A 19,159-nucleotide genomic window follows, 5' to 3' on the forward strand; every position below is an offset into this window, starting at 1 on the left:
TGGTGGATGTATAAAATCACTAAAGATTGTCCCTAAACAAAGAAGGAGGCATAAGAAAAAAGCACAATGAACTCTGTTTTCTTTTTACATTGGGAAGCATTTGTTTTTCAAGATTGTCTACATATACAATGTGACTTAGTTTTACAATTTTTCTTAGAAAACAAACTGCCAATTTGGATACTCAGGAGAACAGGAAATTTAACTTTGAGCCCCATATTTCTGATCAGTTGAAGAGTAGGGGAGGGAAGCAATCCATGACGGTGAGAGGTTGAAGATTGGAGCATGAAAGGAGAGTGCTGTTAGAAGAGTCTTATTTGAACACTGTGATGAAGGAATGGAAGCAAACCTGTTTTTGCTTTTTTGGTACTGGGAGAAGGAACCAGGACTTCTTACTGGTTGAAACAGGTGTGTGAAATTTGGCTGTTGTGAAATGGTGCTGCTGTTAGATTCCCTGTCAGTGAAGATAATTAGATTATTCATGAAGCTCCTTCAGGAGTACTGTGTAAGTTGGCCTTCGGTGTATCAGTAGTTTTCCTTTCCAGAAACCCAAGGTTTTTGCTTGGGTTCAAAGTCCTTGGAGGAAGTTTGATAGGTAAAAACTCTTGGACTCCCTTCTAGGCTTCAACCAAAGTAGCTATCTTCAGTTGTTTTGCATAATATTTCACAGATTTTGAATGGTGGAGGAAAGAGTTCTGGTATATTGAAAAAAGAAGAACACTTGAACTGGTTATACAGGGTTCCTATATAACCCCAGGCCTTCAGAAATTTTCAGTATTTGTACCTTGTTTCCCTTTCTTTGTAGACTTTCAAGTTTGAAGTGAGAGAGAGAGTTACCAAGTGGAATGTTTATAATCTAGTAGTAGTGTGCAGTGTGGTGGGATTTAATTAATAAATGTCAACCTTCATTCAGTATATGCTCTGCTACAGAATGACTCTAAATGAAGACAGTGATTTAGTATCTTGTCTTGTCTTGGAAAATATATGTGCTTGTTAAGTTTTTGAGATGAATTTTGAACTTGTACTTAAATAATATCAACATGATATTTGATGATTATATAATTAAACTATAATGTTTTAAAACAATACTAGTAAGTGAATTAGAGCTTTACTAGGCAGGGTTTGAAAGTAAAAGTGAAGCATTGGAGAAGGCAGTGGCAACCCACTCCAGTGTTCTTGCCTGGAGAACCCCAGGGACGGGGGAGCCTGGTGGGCTGCCGTCTATGGGGTCGCACAGAGTCGGGCATGACTGAAGCAACTTAGCAGCAGCAGCAGCAGGCAGGCTCTGGCAGATAAGTAATTGCAGGTTTTCTAGCACCGTGGTAAATAGCTTGGTAAACTGTTTTCTTTTACCATGTCTGAGTTTACTTATTTGTAAAGCAGGGAGAATAATCTATCTCAGAGGGCTGTTAACAGGATTAAATTAGTTAATATAAGTAAAACCCTGAGAAAAGTGCCTGACACACAGTAAGCGCTCAGTAAATATTTGCTATTATTGTTACTCCATTGATGGATCTGTGATGCTTTCAATCATTCAGTGAATGTTTAGTGCCATTTCATTCAATAAATGTTCATTTTAGCTCATCGTTAGCAGCTGACGTTGATACAAAGATGAAATAAGACAATGTTGTTGTCTTCAAGGAGCTTTTAGTTTAAATGGAGAAATAAAACATATACAGGGAATTATAGAACCAGATGTTTGGGGATCCAGGTGACTTATTAGAGCAGGTAGCATTTAAACTGGACCTTTCAGGGATGGATAGTATTTCAAAAATTGAAGTCAGGAAAGGTGGGCAGGAAAAGCTAAAATGATCAGTGACTTCAGAGCCATTGGCAATAGGAGATGACTAGGATATGGTATGGGGGAAAATTGAGAAAGGTTGGGGCTAAAGTATAGCTCCAAATGTCAGGCATCAATATGTATTCCCTAAGCACCAGTCAGTGATTTAAAGTTGTTTAGCAGGAAATCGGTGAGTTTAATCTTACCAGTAGTATTTAGGATGGCTTGAGTGTCTAGAGACGAGAATGTTGATTAGATTGTTGGAATGGCCCAGGTATGAAGAGCATGGTGTATATTTGACATTGGTATGTTTGAGACAGTGGAAGGTTATCTTATTTTGGAAGTCATTTGGAAATGCCAGTCTGTTTGTATTCCTTTGAGAATCAAGTAGTAGAATTGAGAGTTGTCTTAATGGAGTTTATACCTATGCATTTGAATGTGCTCTCTTTGAAGGAAAGACAACAAAGCTAAAATTTTTATTTCCTCTCACCTTTTTTAGAAGTTGCCAAAGCAAAGCCACGTCACGCCATGAAGCGGAAGCGGACAGCGGATAAGTCCACCAGTACCAGTGATCCTGTGATTGAAGATGACCATGTGCAGGTGAAGGGGAAAACCTTCAGTTACCTTTCAGTCCTGCCCAGTCCCTGAAGAATGTAAAGGAGCTAAAGTTTCCATCTTTACCTATTTTCTTTGCCCTAAAGAGAAGAGATTGGTAGTAGTTGCTTCTCAGTTGTGCCAGTGAAAACATTAGTTTTGTTTTTTTAAAGAAAAAGTGCATACTCTAGAAGGTACATATTTTAAATTTTTTTCCTTGTAGGTCCTTGTATTAAAATCCAAAAATCTTGTTGGAGTCACTATGACCAACTGTGGAATCACAGATCTAGTGCTGAAAGACTGTCCCAAGATGATGTTCATCCATGGTATGTACTTAGGCCCATGTCGTACTACAGCATCTGACTTAGCTTAAAGGATTAAAGTCTCATAAATACTATAACAGCATTACTGTATTGCTTTTTCAAAAGAATCAGTTAGATTTTTCTAATTCTGTCCTCATTCTGTAGTTCTCAACTCTGTAGTATTTGCAGGGGGTCATGTGTGGAGACTTAGTTTATCTTTTAATATAGACTCTCCTCCAGTTTCCTCCTCAAGATAATTGCAACTTGATCTGATAGAGGTTAAGTCAACAGCATTTTTGGGCTTTGGAGTCAAGTAGGCCTCACCTTGAATCCTTCTTTGCTATTTTCTAGCTGTGGTGTTGGACATATCTTTACGTGTGTGTTTACAGAGGGAGTAGTGACTGGGCCTTAAGTTCTTGACTGCTCTGGATATGATACCATCAATCATAACCTCAGTTCATGGCACATCCTTAGTCTAGGCCCTACTTTTCTTTCCAGGCCCATTTGTCCCTCATTGCCAGTCCCATTGGCTCCCATTACCTTTGGTCGTGTATTTAATATATATGATTCCAGTACATTTCTCATGTCTTTTTAATATACATATTTATCTCTGAGCAAATAAGTGAGTTATTCAAAGTTTAAAATTTTTAAATTGAAAATGCGTGAGTTAAAAGCTTCAGGTACATAGTATGCCCCATGCATTATCTGTTTATTTTTCCATTATTACTCAAAATTGTTTTTGATACTATCCATGTAAAATCATTAAGAACTGACTTGTTTCCTGCTTTGTGCAACTTATGTATTCTGCATTGATTTTTTTCGGTCTGTAAAGTATACATAGTTATACTTTACAAAGCATTTGCCACGGTTTAATGGAGTGATTGATACATGCTTACACATATGTATATGATATGTGAGATTAAAAAAAAGGGGGTATTTTTCTGAAGTTGGTATCTTACTATAGTTAAATGTGTCACATTTACTTTTCTCCATAACCTCACATTTGTATGTTAAATGGGAAGAATATTTAATCATGTTTCAGAGCAGCACTTTCAGTAGTACTTTCTGCAGTGATGGAATATTCTGTATCTCTCTTGTTTTATGTGTAACCACTGGCTACTTTTGACTTTTGAACATTTGAACTGTGACTAGTGTCTGAGGAACTAAATTGTTTTATTACATTTTAGTTAATTTAAATTTAAATAGCTCCAGGTATCTAGTGACTACCATACTGGACTGTACAACTTTAGACCAAAGTATCCAAATATTTTTGAGTTGTTTTTTTTTTTTAAGGTTCTGGTTTTATACTGTGATAAGAATTGAAATCAACACTGCTTATTCCCTGTGAGTAAATGAAAGATAACATATGTGAACCATTACCCATAAAGTTGGTATAGTTCAATAGTTGCAATCATTCATCCTCTTCAAGAAACATTTCCTAAATAATTCCTGTATTTAGGCAAGTCATTCTCTGAGACTTGAAGTTCTTGTCAGTAACATCTTAGATAGGAAAAGGTACCTTCAGCTCCCTCCTAGCATGAGGGTGACAGTCTTCCTTTGAATGGGACAGAATCATATTTTCAAGTCATTTTGATGACTGTCAGTTGTCCTGTATAATACTACTTGGCCTGTGTTAAAGATATTTTTATCTGCAGTATTTTATGCTAATGAAAGATGTGCCAATCCTCCAAAGAGGATTCCAAATAGGCTATATTCATTGCTCTGTTATTTTGTATAAATTATTTGTAGATCTTACCTTTGTTTTCATTCTGTAGCTACAAGATGCAGGGTACTGAAACATTTAAAAGTAGAAAATGCACCAATCGTAAACCGATTTGATTATGCGCAGTGCAAGAAACTGAATATGGATCAGGTATTAGACCAGATACTAAGGATGCCTCCTGAAAGAAACCGTATCATATACCTACGCCCCATGCAGCAGGTAACAAGCTCTGCTTCTTTTTGGTGATAACATATTGCACTCATCCTTTGTTAGTCTTCAGCCTTTTTAAAATTGGCTTTTATTCAGTTGCTGAATCCACAGTAATGTTTCTTTGGAGTCTCCAGTTTTTTAACCAACCTAGACTATCTTGCAGTTTTCTGCATCATTGCTTCTCTAATAGATCGTTGTGAGGCTTTTAGCAAGTTATATGATGAAGAGAGTTGTTTTTCAACAAGTTTTTATACTTATTAAAAGTTGCCTGTGATAAAGAGCAGACTCTGGTTTCAGACTTCCTGGTTCCAGTTCTGGTTCACTGATCTGTAGCAGATTGCTTGACTTCTGTGTTTTAGTTTCTTCATCTCTAAAATTAGAAGAGTAAAAACCTGCAGTCACTGTAATGGTTGAACTAATACATGTGAAGTGCTGGCGCAGTTTCTGGCATATACCATGCAATCAAATGATAGTTGCTGTTATTGCCATTATCATTATCAAGAGTAAACATTTTATAATATCCATATGAGATGATGGCTGTCAGCTGAACCTTTTGTGGTAAAATTTCACAATATATATATTAATAAATCATCGTGCTGTATACCTTAAGTGTATACAGTGATATGTGTCAATTAATTCTCAGTAAAACTGAGGGGAAAAAGAGTAGCATTGCATGTGAAACTGCTTAATGTCAAAAGAACGTTTAAAGGAAATATTAGGCTTTAAACAATCAGTGTTTGCAGTCAGTGTTTGAACCTGGCCTGAAAAGAGTCATTTCAGTACACAGATTGTTTGTTGAATGTTTATAATTTACTGGGGCTGAAAAATACACAGGTCATCAGCCTTCCCTTGAGAAATTTGCCTTTCTACAAAGGAGGTAGACATGTATGTCAGTAAGATGGTAAAGTGGGAATTCGTAAGTGTAATAGGGATGCAGTGTGAACAAAAGCTACAAGGAAGCAAGGAAATGTGTTCTGTCTTTAGGAATGGACAGTAGTCCAGTTAGAATGAGGTGTATGGTTCTACACTCACAGTTCTATAATGTATTATCTTTAAACCTGTAAAGGACATACTCAGAAGTGAATTGCTGGGATCAGTTACCTAAATCCAGATTCTCTGGTTTAATGTGCATTTATACAACAGTGAGATGTAAATTGTTGAGCTTGCTAGACAGTTGAATTTGCTTAGCCTTATTCCTAGCATGGCAAGTTGTGTTCAGGGCAGAATGTGACTATTTGATTTTCAAATCAGCCAAAGATTCAAAAACTGAGGTCCCAAGGAAAGATTGTTCAGGCCCGAGGAGATAGATTGCTAAGGCATTCTCTTCCTTGGTTCCAAATCCTCTCTGGTATTTTCCACAGGTGGACACACTAACATTGGAGCAGAAGCTATTTAGTGGTCCCTACCCCTATCATATCTGTATCATCCATGAATTCAGTAACCCTCCCAACGTCCGGAACAAGGTGCGCATTCGCAGCTGGATGGACACGATAGCAAACATTAACCAGTAAGTAATCTGCAGCCCTGACAGCCTTCTGTATCATTCCGTGGAGCAAGGACACCCAGAAACAAATCCTAATTGTTTTTTATTTTAAATGATTTCATCCAGGCTTTTCAGGCACTGACACACATGAAATAGTGAAAAAAAATGAGGGAAATAAGACTTAAAACTAAAATGCATACATGTATGTTTGTAACTTTTTATTTTCAAACTTAAAAACCACAAGAACAGGCTGTACATGTACCTTTAGTTTCACGCCTTTAGCCTACAGCATGTTTGGTTGGTTGTGGTGGTTTAGTCGCTAAGTAGTGTCCGACTCTTGGGACCCCATGGACTGTAGCCTGCCAGCCTCCTCTGTCCGTGGGATTCTCCAGGCAAGAATACTGGAGTGGCAGAAGATCCAGGGGATCTTCCCGACCCAGGTGTCAAACCCAGGTCTCCTGCATTGTAGGCAGACTCTTTAATGACTGAGCTACAAGGGAAGCCCCACAGCATGTTTAAAAGAGGTCAAATTAAAGATCTTTAAAAACTCTGTGTTTAAAAACAAAAACAAAAAAATGTTTATTTTTGGCTCCACTAGGTCTTTGTTGCTGTGCGTGGGCTTTCTCTAGTTGCAGTGAGCAGGGGCTACTCTTCATTGTGGTGCACAGACTTCTTATTAGGGTGGCTTCTCTTGCCCTGGAGCATGGGCTCCAGAGCACGTTGGCTCCAGTAGTTGGGGCCCACCGGCTTAGTTGCCTTATGGTATGTGGAATCTTCTTGGAACAGGGATTGAACCCGTGTCTTCTGCATTAGCAGACGGATTCTTAACCACTGGACTGCCAACCCACTCCAGTATTCTTGCCTAGAAAATCCTATAGACAGAGGAGCCTCATGGGTTACTGTCCATGGGGTCGCAAACAGACACAACTTAGCAACTTAGCATGGACCACCAGGGAAGTCCAAAACTGTGATGTTTTATATCATCAGAATATATGCATCAGTCTTTATGCATTTGTTATTTTAATACTTTGTTTGAGATCTTCATTAGAATCAAGTCAAGACACATTTTGATAGTTCCTTTCTAACTTATATCCCAACATTTTTTTTCAGTTTTATAATTTTTAAATTTTCTTGTTGCCTCCAGAGAGCTCATTAAGTATGAATTCTTCCCTGAAGCCACACGAAGTGAAGATGACTTAAAGAAGTACCCTAAGTATCCCTGGGGTAGAGAAATCTATACTTTAGAAGGTGAGCATTTATTTGTAAATGGTTGGAAAGCTAATAGCTGTTAACTAACTAGATGGAGAGACATGTCTTAGGAAAGATAGGAAGGATTGGGAGCTTTACAGTTTGTCAAAATAATGGGAATATTAACTATCTGCAGGTAGCAGGGATGAGATAAATATTGCTGTCCCTGTATGAGTTTTTGCCATCTCTAAAATAATCAACAGTATGGAAACAAAAAGTAAAAGAAATGGAAACTTGATACAGCTTGAGTTGCCGTGACTTGAGGGAACCTGTGTTAGCCTCTTTATTTGTGTATAAGCACATACACACACACATAAAGGGAGAGAAACTGAGACTTAATGAAAACCAAGGATGGTCAAAGTCACATGACCAAGTAATAGCGGAGCTAGAATTGGAATCCATAGCTCTGGTGCTGCTTTTGAAATGCTGCAGCGTTTGGCCCTGTCATTACTTCCCCTCCAGTAGCACTGTTGATCTGTCTTCTTTAGGTGTTGTGGATGGAGCGCCGTATTCCATGATTTCAGACTTCCCTTGGTTGAGATCACTACGGGCAGCAGAACCTAACAGCTTTGCCAGATACGATTTTGAGGATGATGAAGAAAGTAATTATGACCTGACTTGATTTTTATTCTCTAGTTTGAGCATTAAATCCTGAGTATTTCGTTTGCATTACAAGCAGTGCAGCTTTTAATCACTTCCCATGTAAATGTTTTTGCCTTTTGTTATTATTTGGTTCTCCCCTTGCTCAAAAAACAGAGTAGCTCTAAATGCATACAATAGGGAATCATTGACTTAACTAGGGATATGTAGGAAGGAGCCCTTCAGACTGATTTTCCTGCTTAGTTTTGTGTTTTTTTTTAACCTAAATGTTGATGATCTTGTTACTCTTTTATTAAAGAATTGGTCAATTATATTGTTTCAGAATTGTCCCACTTATACTAATTCTGCTAATTATGAGCTGCTGCTTGGGTAGCTTGTGGGGACTTAACAGTTTAGGTATAGATTTTAGGAGGAAATAGATTTCATAAACTAAATGTACATATATATGACTTACGTCTCTGGTGCATTTTCTCCTTGGGCCTTTAATCATATGCACTCTTTTTGGCATCAAGCATAGTATTATAACCACACTGATGGGAACCCATTCCATGAGCTAAACATATATCAGTACACTGCATGAGAGGATACAGGCATATCTCATGGACCAGCTTAATCAGAGTAGCTTCCCAAACGATTTTGATAATCTTGTTTCCCCTTCGCTTTCTACTTTCCAAGGCACCATCTATGCTCCTCGAAGGAAAGGGCAGCTGTCTGCAGACATCTGTATGGAAACAATAGGAGAGGAAATTTCAGAGATGCGGCAGATGAAGAAGGGTGTGTTTCAGCGAGTAGTGGCGATCTTTATCCACTATTGTGATGTCAATGGAGAGCCTGTTGAAGATGACTACATTTAACTGGCCCTCTTCTTTCTAGCTGTCCTGGGAGTGCTGCTGGGGCCGTCCAGCTGCCAACAAGCCCCACAGAGACTTGGAGGTGTGCAGTTGGGAAGCCCGGGCCATTTTGGTGTATAGAAAATGTATCAGGAACATTGAAGTTGTATACAAAGATTTGTACATAGAGGAGATATACAAAGATACTTCCTAAGTACCAGCTTTATATCATATGTTTATACAATTTAATTTAAAAGTTCATTTTAATGAAGGCAGGTAATTGGAAAGAGTTCATTTTGTTCATTTTTCCAGACTTAGTTCATAAAGTATCACTTTTTGGCTGAGCCCCCATTTACTATATTCTTAATAATCACTGTCATCCCCTTAAATCTGTGCCTTTTTCTTCTCGAGCAAAGCTGTTTGAGTAAATCTGTTGAAGAGTCTTTTTGTCTTGTGCTCTTTTGTGTTTATTAAAACTCCAGCTGAACCTTATAGTCAGAGGCGTCTATATGTTTCTGTACAAAGTTGTGGTTCTTTTTTCTCTTGGTATTACAGTTGCTGTATTTCTTAAAATGAAGTTTAAAAAAGACTCATGAGTTTGAGGGGGAAATGGAAAAGTTTCCAAAGCATTTCTAGTTATTTATTTCCATATTCAGTTGTGTATATGCTTTATCTTGAATAAAAAAAATAAAAGTTTATTAAAAATTTTTTTCTTGCCTTGGAACTGAATTGAAGAGGAGCAAATACTACCCAGCAAAGGAATGTGTAGAGTTGTGTCTAAGTTACATTTTAGTGTAATCTAATTTCTGATTGCTTTTTTAAAAGTTCTGTGGCTGCACAGTGTTGAACTCACAGAACTCTCAGTGTTCTGTGAGAGCAGCAGAATTCCCCCAGATGCCTTGTCTTCGGGAGGTGTCCTTTCTCAAGGAGAGAAATTTACCTGGTACACAGCAGTGATAAACCCAGTATCACACTGTCCAGGATTAAGGCGAAAAAAGCTTTAGAGCAACACCTGCATTTGGGTGATGGCTTTGCCAGTTTTAATCTCTTTCCAAATAGAATATGTAATTACGGTCTGTATGAGGTGTTAAGTGTCCAACCCCTTCATTTACAGGGGATTAATTGAAGCCTAGAGGGAAAATGGCTTTCCCATGGTCAGGGGCGGATTAAGGTCAAGCTGGACAATAATTCTAGTGTCTGATTCCTACCAGGCTGCCTCTGTCTTCATCGTTAATACTTAAAGACAAGGTGCTGGCAAGTATTTACTAACACTAACACTGCTAAATCAGTTTCTTACGACTTTAATTAAATTTGCCTATTTATTACGAAGAATGGTGCCACATTCAGTCATCTCTTTATTACCTTGTTTTTAACTCAGCTACCTCTCTTCTAAGAGTGTATTCCTCTCTCCAGGTGAGAACTGTAACCACTAAAAGGTGGGAAACCAATTATAGGACGTTCTAGATATTTCAAAGTAATACAGAGCCCCCAACTCTCAGCCAAGACTCATCTAAACCTGTTTTCTACTGTAACCACAATGTGTTTATGTGTATGTTAGTTTCTCAGTCGTTTCCAACTCTTTGCAACCATCTTGACTGTAGCCCGCCAGGCTCCTTTGTTCAGGAATTCTCCAGGCAAGAATACTAGAGTGGGTAGCATTCTGTTCTCTAGGCAATCTTCCTGACCCAGGGATCGAACCCAGGTCTCCTGCATTGTAGGCGAATTCTTTTACTATCTGAGCCACCAGTGAAAGTTGCTCAGTTGTGTCTTGACTCTTTGCAACCCCATGGTCTATACCATCCATGGAATTCTCCAGGCCAGAATACTGAATGGGTAGCCTTTCCCTTCTCCAGGGGATCTTCCAAACCTAGGAATCGAACCCAGGTCTCCTGCATTGTGGGTGGATTCTTGACCAGCTGAGCCACAAGGGAAGCCCCAAGAGCCATCAGGGAAGCATAAACATAATAACCAAATCTAAGTAATGCTTTTGGCTTAAAACTCAACATTCAGAAAACTTAAGATCATGGCATCTGGTCCCATCTCTTCATGGCAAATAGATGGGGAAACAATGGAAACAGTGACAGACTTTATTTTGAGGGGCTCCAAAATCACTGCAGATGGTGACTAAAACCATGAAATTAAAAGACACTTGCTCCTTGTAAGAAAAGTTACGACCAACCTAGACAGCATATTAAAAAGCAGAGACATACTTTGCCAACAAAGGTCCATCTAGTCAAAGCTTTGGGTTTTCCAGTAGTCATGTATGGATGTGAGATTTGGAGTATAAAGAACAGCTGAGTGCTGAAGAATTAATGCTTTTGAACTGTGGTGTTGGAGAAGACTGTTGAGAGTCCCTTGGACTGCAAGGAGATCCAACCAGTCTATCCTAAAGGAAATAAGTCCTGAATATTCATTGCAAGGACTGATCCTGAAGCTGAAACTCCAATATTCTGGCCACCTGATGCAAAGAACTGACTCATTTGCGAAGACCCTCATGCTGGGAAAGATTGAAGGCGGGAGGAGAAGGGTTCAAGAGAAGATGAGATGGTTGGATGGCATCACCGACTCAGTGGACATGAGTTTGAGTAACCTCCAGGAGCTGGTTATAGACAGGGAAGCCTGGTGTGCTGCAGTCCATGGGGTCACAAAGAGTTGGACGCGACGCAACTGAACTGAAGTAAAATGCTTATATTTAAAGCCACTAGAGGCCGCTGCTGTCTAACTTTTGTTGGTTTAGTGTGTCTCAATGTCTCACCTGACCCACTCTTAGAACAAGCAGACGTACAGCAGGGAGCGCTTAAATCATTAAAGATCCGCAGACTGGAACAACTGAGAAACAAAACTTGGAAGATGGCTACCATTGAAGGCAAATTGTCTGTAGAATGAAAGGCTGTATAGTGATTGCCCTAAAGCAGCTATCAGCACACTTTTTCTGTTCAGGGCCAGAGAGTAAATATTTTAGGTTCAACTATGACAACCACTCTGGTGGCTCAGTGGTAAAGAACTGGCCTACCAGTGCAGGATACCTGGGTTCAATCCCTGAGTTGGGAAGATCCCCTGGAGAAGGAAATGGCAACCCACTCCAGTGTTCTAGCCTGGAGAATCCCATGGACAGGATCCTGGCAGGCTACAGTCCACGGGGTTGCAAAGAGTCAGACACAACTTAGCAACTGAATGACAAAAATGACAACCACTCAGTTCTGCTGTTGCGTGAAAACAGCCACAGAGGAAGCATCAAGGAATGGGCATGGCTGTGTTACAGTGCAACTTTATTTTTGGAAACAAATCTGAATTTCACATAATTTTCACAAAATTGTCACAAAATATCTTGTTTTCCAATCACTTTAAAAAGTAAAAACCAGTCTTGGTTTACAGACTGGAGGATTTGGTCCCTAAGTTGCTTGCCCATACCTACCTGCGACAGAGAGCGGAGCTGTCCTGGTCCATTCAGCTGTGTGTAATCAGCTCTTGGTGCAGTGTCTGGCAGATACTTTAAAGACCTTAAGAAATGTTTCATGGATGGATTACTGAACTAATGTCACTTTTAGAGAATCAGGCCAGGTGTGTGGGTCCTAACAATCTTAGCTGATGCCACAGTTCTTCCAGGAACTTCATATTCAAATAAAAATAGGCTCATCAGATGACTGCTGGGTGCTGTGGCTGGTCAAAACCCTTAGACTGGAGCCTGTTCCCTCATGTAGAAAGGACTAACACCCATGCCACACGGCAGTTGTGAAGATCCAATGAGAGCTTTCAGTAAACTGGACAGTGTGATGCAAGTGGAAGTAATATTGCTTCCACCATAATTCCCTTTATTGTGAAAGGGTTTTGTGTTTGTTTTTTTTTTTTAACCTAATCTTACTATAACTTTCTGGTTCCTTAGACTAGATCCCAGGATGATAAGCAGAGATAGAACTGGTGAGGCCATTATGAGGAAGCAATGATACCAAGAGGGCAATCTAGTGACTCAGTGTCTCCACCTGCCAATGCAGGAGACACAGGGGTCGGAAAGATCCCCTGGAGGAGGAAGTGGTAACCCACTCCAGTATTCTTGTCTGCGAAAATCCCACGGGCAGTGGAGCCTGGCAGGCTACAGTCCATGGGGTCATAAAAGAGTTTGATGTGTCTCAGCGACTAAACAATAACAACGATACAATGAAAACATTCTTAAAATGTTTTACCAAGTGTGGACCATATATATTCCTATACCAACAGTTTAAAATATGTATGATCATTAGTTCCCTACTTTATTGCTGGGGAAACTAGTGTTTAACAGGTTTAATTTCTTGCTTACAAACAGACTGCTAAGAAGTGATGGAAGCAATCTGACTCTAAAGTCCATGCAACTGAGCAAAGTGGCTTAGTTCTCAAAGGGAGGGAGGAGACCACGTGAGGCCCATCTGAGAGTGAGCCCACCCCTGCCCAGGGAGGCTGCCCTATCAGAGTTCCTGCTGCCACTTAAAGCAATTTCTTGACCTTCATATGTTGGCATAGCCCCAGAAGAATAGAGGCTGCTGCTTTTCTGATGTAGGCCTCAAACGCCCCACTCAGATGTGAGATCCAGTAAGAACATAAACAATACTGCAAACTAGACAATGTCTATCGTATGAGATAAACACAGCAACTCAAAAGAATGAGGAATCACGTATCGCTGTGACATGAAGCTATACCTTAGCAAAGGTAAGTTGCAGTTATGCACTGCATCATAACAACAAACCAAAACCATGCATTTGTATATGTACATTTTGACAAATACACAGAATATGTTCTAAATTATGTAAGCCAGATAAGGAGGGCAGTAACTTCTTGGGAGGAGAGTGGAATTGAGTTGGTGTCAAGTGGTATTCTGTGGTATCTTTATTATTTGATTATTTTTACTTACTAGATCTTTTTTACTTTATTTTTATTAGATGAGGATGGCATGCATAAATACATTATCTGTATAACCCATCATTTATGTAGTCTTAAACATATAATTTGCATATTTAGAAATAAATGTTAAGAAGAGGAAGAAGCACTCAGCTAGGACGGAGTGACCTGGCATGTTTTCAGCCCCCATTTCTGCCCCATTTATATGCTTATGCTGTGTTCTTGGGCAAATCAATTTCCGTGACAAAGTCTGCTTCCTTTTCTAGAAAATGAATCCCTTTCCCCAAGCTGCTGGGAGAGGCTCAGAGATCCCGCTGTGAAAGTGCGAAGAAGCTGTAAAGGGCCTGCAGTGCTTGGCTGATGGGACGAATGGGAACCTGTCTGCGTAGTGTTTCAGGTTCCAACTAGAAATGTGAGGAAGTCAAACTGCCTTCCACTGGGGCCACTCCTGCTGTGGGGCCACCCCTGCTGATGGTCAGGAACAAAAGACTAATCTCTTTGGCTTACACACCTGATCCCCAAGGTCCGTTGCTGGTTATTCAGTGATTCCCGGCTGTTGAATACTGAGAAGACTATGAGACATCAGTAGGGAAAGGCCTTTCCTTCTGATTAATCTTCAATCTGAATCCCTGCAATGTTTAAAGATGGAAATTGAGGCTCAGAAAGTGAAAGGGAGCAGAAGATACAGCGAGTGCGTGGCAGTTTCACTCTGGAGTAGACATGCCCTAGCTCCTCTCCAGGCCCCAGGCCTACAGGGAGGGACACTTTCAGGCAGCATAGGACAGGGGCCAGCCTCGGCTTGCTCACTGCTCTCTCCTCGAACAGGGCTCAACATGGGGATGTCGAGTCAGTCAGTCCCAATAAGGAACTCTGTTGCACGCAGGGCTGTGGGGTTTAGTCAGACTGACAGCCAGCATTCCCACTCTAAATCCACAGTTCCCAGGTCTGTTACCGTGGACTAGTCACCAGACCTCTCAGTGGAGGTGTGCTCAACTGGAAAGCAGGGCAAAATCTTATACTTATCTTGTAAGGAATTGATGAGGATTATAGACGATCCATGTAAAGCACTTACCACAGTGCCTAGCAGAAAGGAGCTCATTAGGTGTTCCTTCTCTTATTATTGATACATTATATTATTATCATTTTATTATTCCCTAAGACATGTTCTGGGCTGAACTGAAAAAGAAATGGAAAGAGGAAACCCAATCTGAACCTAGTATAACAGTAGTTATGCAGAAAATATAAGCAGTTTCACTTCCCTTCTATGTTGCAAGAATGTAGGAATGCAGCTTGTCATGAAATCACATTAACTCAAAGTTTGGAAGTTCCTCTCAGGTGAGTCCCCTTTCAACTCTTCTTAGCTTAAAGACACCTCATGGGAGGCAGGAGCCCTAACAGCTCTCTGATACTCACTGTTTCCCTTTCAACCTGGGAAGCAGAGAGCAGGCTCTATTAAATCCTAATAACTTTGTTTTGTGTTCATTTATTTCTCTCTATGGCTGCTTTCTATTTATGGCAATACTGATTTTCTGTTTGGGGTACTGATAGAATGTTTGTTTCTAAAATAAATCTATGTAAAAAATGAATTGACTTAAATAAAAAGATTAAATAACAGTAGAGGCAGGATACATGTTTGGTAAAAATCCTTGGGTGACACATGTTAGAACACTCAACAATCCTACCAGCTCAGAGATTTTCTCCATTTTGTACATAAGTGAGGCAAGCGCTGGTTAAGGAAGGCCCAAAGTGACACGGTGTCTCAAACTCGAGCCTTCAAATTCATTCCTGATTTGTTTACATTCAAATCAAATATTCGGTCTCAGTTTTCTAGATTGGATGGAGAAGAGATTGCACGTTATGGCTAGAAGAGGTAAGTGCAGTCAGTAGTCTTTTTTTCCCCCGCTCTAGACCAGCTATGGAGAAGGAAATGGCAACCCACTCCAGTGTTCTTGCCTGGAGAATCCCAGGGACGGGGGTGCCTGGTGGGCTGCCATCTCAGGGGTTGCAGAGTCGGACACGACTGAAGCGACTTAGCAGCAGCAGACCAGTTATTACAGTAAGGATTTTAACCAGAGTAAACCAGAGTCATACAGAAAAAGAGAAAAACAATATTGATCAAAGCAAATATCTCAAAGAGAGATAGAACACCAAAGAGAAAAACGGATAGACAGCAAGGCACCGAGAAGACATTATTTTGTTTCTTACTTGAAGACACTGACGAAGGAATTTAGTTATAGCCACTCCCCAGCAGCCCACCCTCTTTCCCTCCCTCATCCACCCCCATGCCCACCCCCCGACCCCCAGCTAGAGAGCAATTTGCTACAGCACAGAGCAAGTTAGCAGCATGAAGAGGAAACGGTGAGATGAAAGGTGAAGTCTCAGAAAGGATTTTTTTGCAGACACATACTTGTGTGTTAACTGAAGTTAGTGTTTTATCATCTTTGCTTCCTAGCTGCTGATCATGAGCTGGATGGGGAGTGTTAGGGCCTGTACCTGGATAGCCCTGTGGGCTGGAGAGTCATGGTGCAGAGCAGCACAGGTGAGCCCCCTTTATCCCAGGCAGGGGGCAGTCTGACTGTCAAGGCTAATCTGGCAGATGTGGCTGGGGTCATGTGCCCTTCTCCCTGGGAGCATCCCTTCATGATGTTGCAGGCTTTCTGGAAAAGGATGACCTCAGAGAAGACAGCAAAATACCTCTTCCTTTGAAAGCTCCAGTTCTTATTCTGACTCTTCCACACACATGCCATATTACCTAGATTCCCAGAAGCCAGAGATTTAAGTAATGCCATGCCAGCAGCTGTCCAGATAGAGCAAGTCTGCTTGTTTTGTGAGGCTCCAGTGTGAGCATTTGGTGCATCACCCACATCATCCCAGCCCTCCTCCAAAGAGACAGCCAAAGATGCTTGTGAGACTCTCTCTGCAAAAGCGACCATCTTCCTGACAACGGCAAGGGCTCCTGTTCCTGCAATTGCTGTTCTTTCCCTGACCCAGGGTACATGTGATCTCTACAGACACCATTCATGGCTTGGCCCACATAAGCATATCCAGAGAGTCCAGAAATACGGCCCGCGACATGTTGTAATCTTTGGATCCCTGATGAGTTCAAGTTGCCACTTAATTTGGGAGACTACCACTGAGAAACATTTTGCATAAGCAGATATGCTTGCTACGCCCCTAGGGAAAGAAACATTTCACAGGGAAGAAATCCTACGGTATTTGTGTGTGCATGTATCACATTCGTATTATATAGTAGAAATTATTTACTTCGGGAGGCATTGAAGCGCACCAGCTGCCTCAAAGCTAGGATTGTCTTAGTCTTACCCTAAGAAGTCCTTTATCCTTTGAGGAAAACAAAGACCACATTTAGATAGCATGTGGAAAAGTCTGGACTTCCAAATTCACTTATTTCTGCCTTTTCCATGAAAAAGTGAAAATAAAGGAAGTGCAATTCTGAGGAGGCATGTTAACCCTCAGCACAGGGAGGTTCCCATCAACAGGGTGACCGTTCAGCCTAGTTCATGTGAGATTGAAGAGTTTCCTAGAATGTGGGGTTTGGGTGCTAAAGCCAGGGTGTGGTTCACCCAGGTCTTATGTTGAGTCTGACGCTCCTGCCCCAAATTGATGGGTCCTTCCCTTGTGGATGAAACGGCTGATACGGAGGCAACTGTGGCTTCTGGGATCACTTAGGAAGGAAAGTGGGGACAACAGACAAGTAAAAGGGCAAGGAGAACTGGTGAGGTTAGAAACGTCTGGCACTTCTTTATCTTGTAGTTCACATTCTATACACTCCCAACTACCCACCACGCTGCCCCTTCCCTAGGCTTCCCCATAAGGACCAGCAGTGAACACTCTCAGTAGGGTTTTTATCAGCAACCAAAAGAGAGGCAACTGAAAAACCATAGAGTCTCCAGCTGAGGGGGTAATTCACCCCAACATAAAGTCATTTGGTGTGGCTTTGACATCAGGGAAGCATCTCCGTAGGAGCTGGGAGGAAATGAGATACCTAGACAGATGTAGAAAAATGGTAGCCCAGGAACTTCACAGGAAGGAGGCCAATGAAGTTTCCCAAGAAACTTCAAGCAACTGAGTTTCCCTCCCCAAATCTGAATTGTAGGACAATTCTCAGTCAGCATTCTTGGTAAAGGTGTAAGTCCTTTTCCCACTGTCACGGAAGGGGAGTGAATCAAGATTTATTTTGAATGACCTCACAGCAAGTCTGCCAATGAGAAAATATCTTTAAACACACACACACACATACATACACACATCAGACCAGCTGTAAAGAGGCCTTTTGATAATGGATCCAAACCAAAAAAGCACAGTTTCCAAAGTCTATCCCCAAGAGGAAAAAAAAAAAAAAGAAAAATGTTCATGTCTATGAACCAATAAACACTGATGCTTCACTCAAGAAAATTCAGTGCTTCTGGACAGACATCTTGGCACTGACATCAACCTAATTTCTTTGTGAGAGCCTTGATTAATTCACCCACCAATGCACATCCAGAAGATGGCCAGAATGGAGAGGAAATTAGAGTTGTTGAGTTCAGAGAGAAGACTTTAAAAGGTGGGGTAGGTGGCAGATCTTGGTCTTCCAATATTTAAGAGCTCTCAGTGGAAGAAGGGGGCCAATTGCTTGGTCCCAGATGCAAACTAGAGCAGAGACAAATTTGTGTCCCAACAAAGGAAAGAGCTTCCTTATAACTAAATCTTCTCCGCAATAGAAGCTGTGTTAGGAGGGAGTGAGCTCCTGTCCCTGGAGGTTTATAAGCAGAGACTGACCAGCCTCCAGAACACAATGGAGGACACCGCTTCTGTGTTGGCTGGGAGCCTGCATCTGATGGCACCTGAAGCCTCTTCTCAGCTCTGAGGTCCTCCACGCTCTGCCCTTAGGTCCCATCCAACCCAGTCACCCACGTGCCTTCCCTGGGCCCTCGGCCCCATGGCCCCATGCCTCACAGGTGGTGATGAGGGTCAAGAGAGATGCCAGGGTGTTCTGTTCATGCAGACATGAATGGGAATGAATGGCTTAGTTGTGAGCCATGTCCTCAATCAGAAGCATGATTCCAGGGATTCTGGGTCATTGTGTATGGGCAGTTTCTCGAGTTCCTGGTGTCCACTGTGCAGAACTGTGTACCTAAGGAGGAAGAAAAGAAAGCGTGAGAATCTGACAGGCATTCTTCAAGTGTACCAAAGAGGGCACTCCCATCATTCTTGACGTCATTTCCCTGCACACTTCTGAGAGCTTGGCGAGGTGGGGCTGGGCAAGGGCTGGCACTTCAGCAAGAGGGAAGAGCATCTGAACTGCTCCTTTTAGCTGAAGTCCCAGAGGAAAGGACAGGTCCAGGGTTATATAGAGTGAGGGGTAGAACTGGCATTGGTACTCAGATTTATTTCCCTGCAATAAAACCTGGAGTTCTTGTGTTACTCATTAAAATGGACCCTATATACCAGTTCAAGCAGTGTCTATTATAAATATCTCAGCAGGGGTGGTTCTAGGTTCAGCAATACCCAAGTTCTGAACTG

The 19,159-nt window shown here is 41.2% G+C and overlaps 2 protein-coding genes across 59 annotated transcripts in view; one reads left to right on the forward strand and one right to left on the reverse strand.

Moving 5' to 3' along the window:
• Window positions 1–9,472, forward strand: part of FBXO38 (F-box protein 38) — a 66,935-nt gene extending 57,463 nt beyond the window's left edge. For all 32 annotated transcript variants that reach the window (XM_060416557.1, XM_060416566.1, XM_060416556.1 and 29 more), the window contains 7 exons: window positions 2,277–2,377; window positions 2,595–2,697; window positions 4,449–4,615; window positions 5,968–6,113; window positions 7,234–7,337; window positions 7,826–7,939; window positions 8,613–9,472. In XM_060416557.1, the coding sequence (XP_060272540.1) occupies window positions 2,277–2,377; window positions 2,595–2,697; window positions 4,449–4,615; window positions 5,968–6,113; window positions 7,234–7,337; window positions 7,826–7,939; window positions 8,613–8,791 (914 nt within the window). In that variant the 3' untranslated portion in view covers window positions 8,792–9,472. The remainder of the gene's footprint in view (window positions 1–2,276; window positions 2,378–2,594; window positions 2,698–4,448; window positions 4,616–5,967; window positions 6,114–7,233; window positions 7,338–7,825; window positions 7,940–8,612) is intronic.
• HTR4 (5-hydroxytryptamine receptor 4) overlaps window positions 4,662–19,159 on the reverse strand; it is a 266,563-nt gene continuing 252,065 nt past the window's right edge. For 10 of the 27 annotated variants that reach the window (XR_009600880.1, XR_009600890.1, XR_009600871.1 and 7 more), the window contains 2 exons: window positions 8,392–18,770; window positions 4,662–4,976 (listed from right to left, as the gene is read on the reverse strand). Coding sequence is in view for 1 of the 27 variants with exons in the window: in XM_060416584.1 (XP_060272567.1) it covers window positions 18,686–18,770 (85 nt within the window). In the remaining 26 variants the exon portion in view is untranslated. Of the gene's footprint in view, window positions 18,771–19,159 lie in introns of all 27 variants that reach the window. The other 17 variants (XR_009600875.1, XR_009600891.1, XR_009600894.1 and 14 more) reach the window with 7 other exon arrangements.

The sequence above is a fragment of the Ovis aries genome, chromosome 5 (assembly GCF_016772045.2).
Source record: "Ovis aries strain OAR_USU_Benz2616 breed Rambouillet chromosome 5, ARS-UI_Ramb_v3.0, whole genome shotgun sequence".
Classification (NCBI taxonomy): Eukaryota; Metazoa; Chordata; class Mammalia; order Artiodactyla; family Bovidae; genus Ovis; species Ovis aries.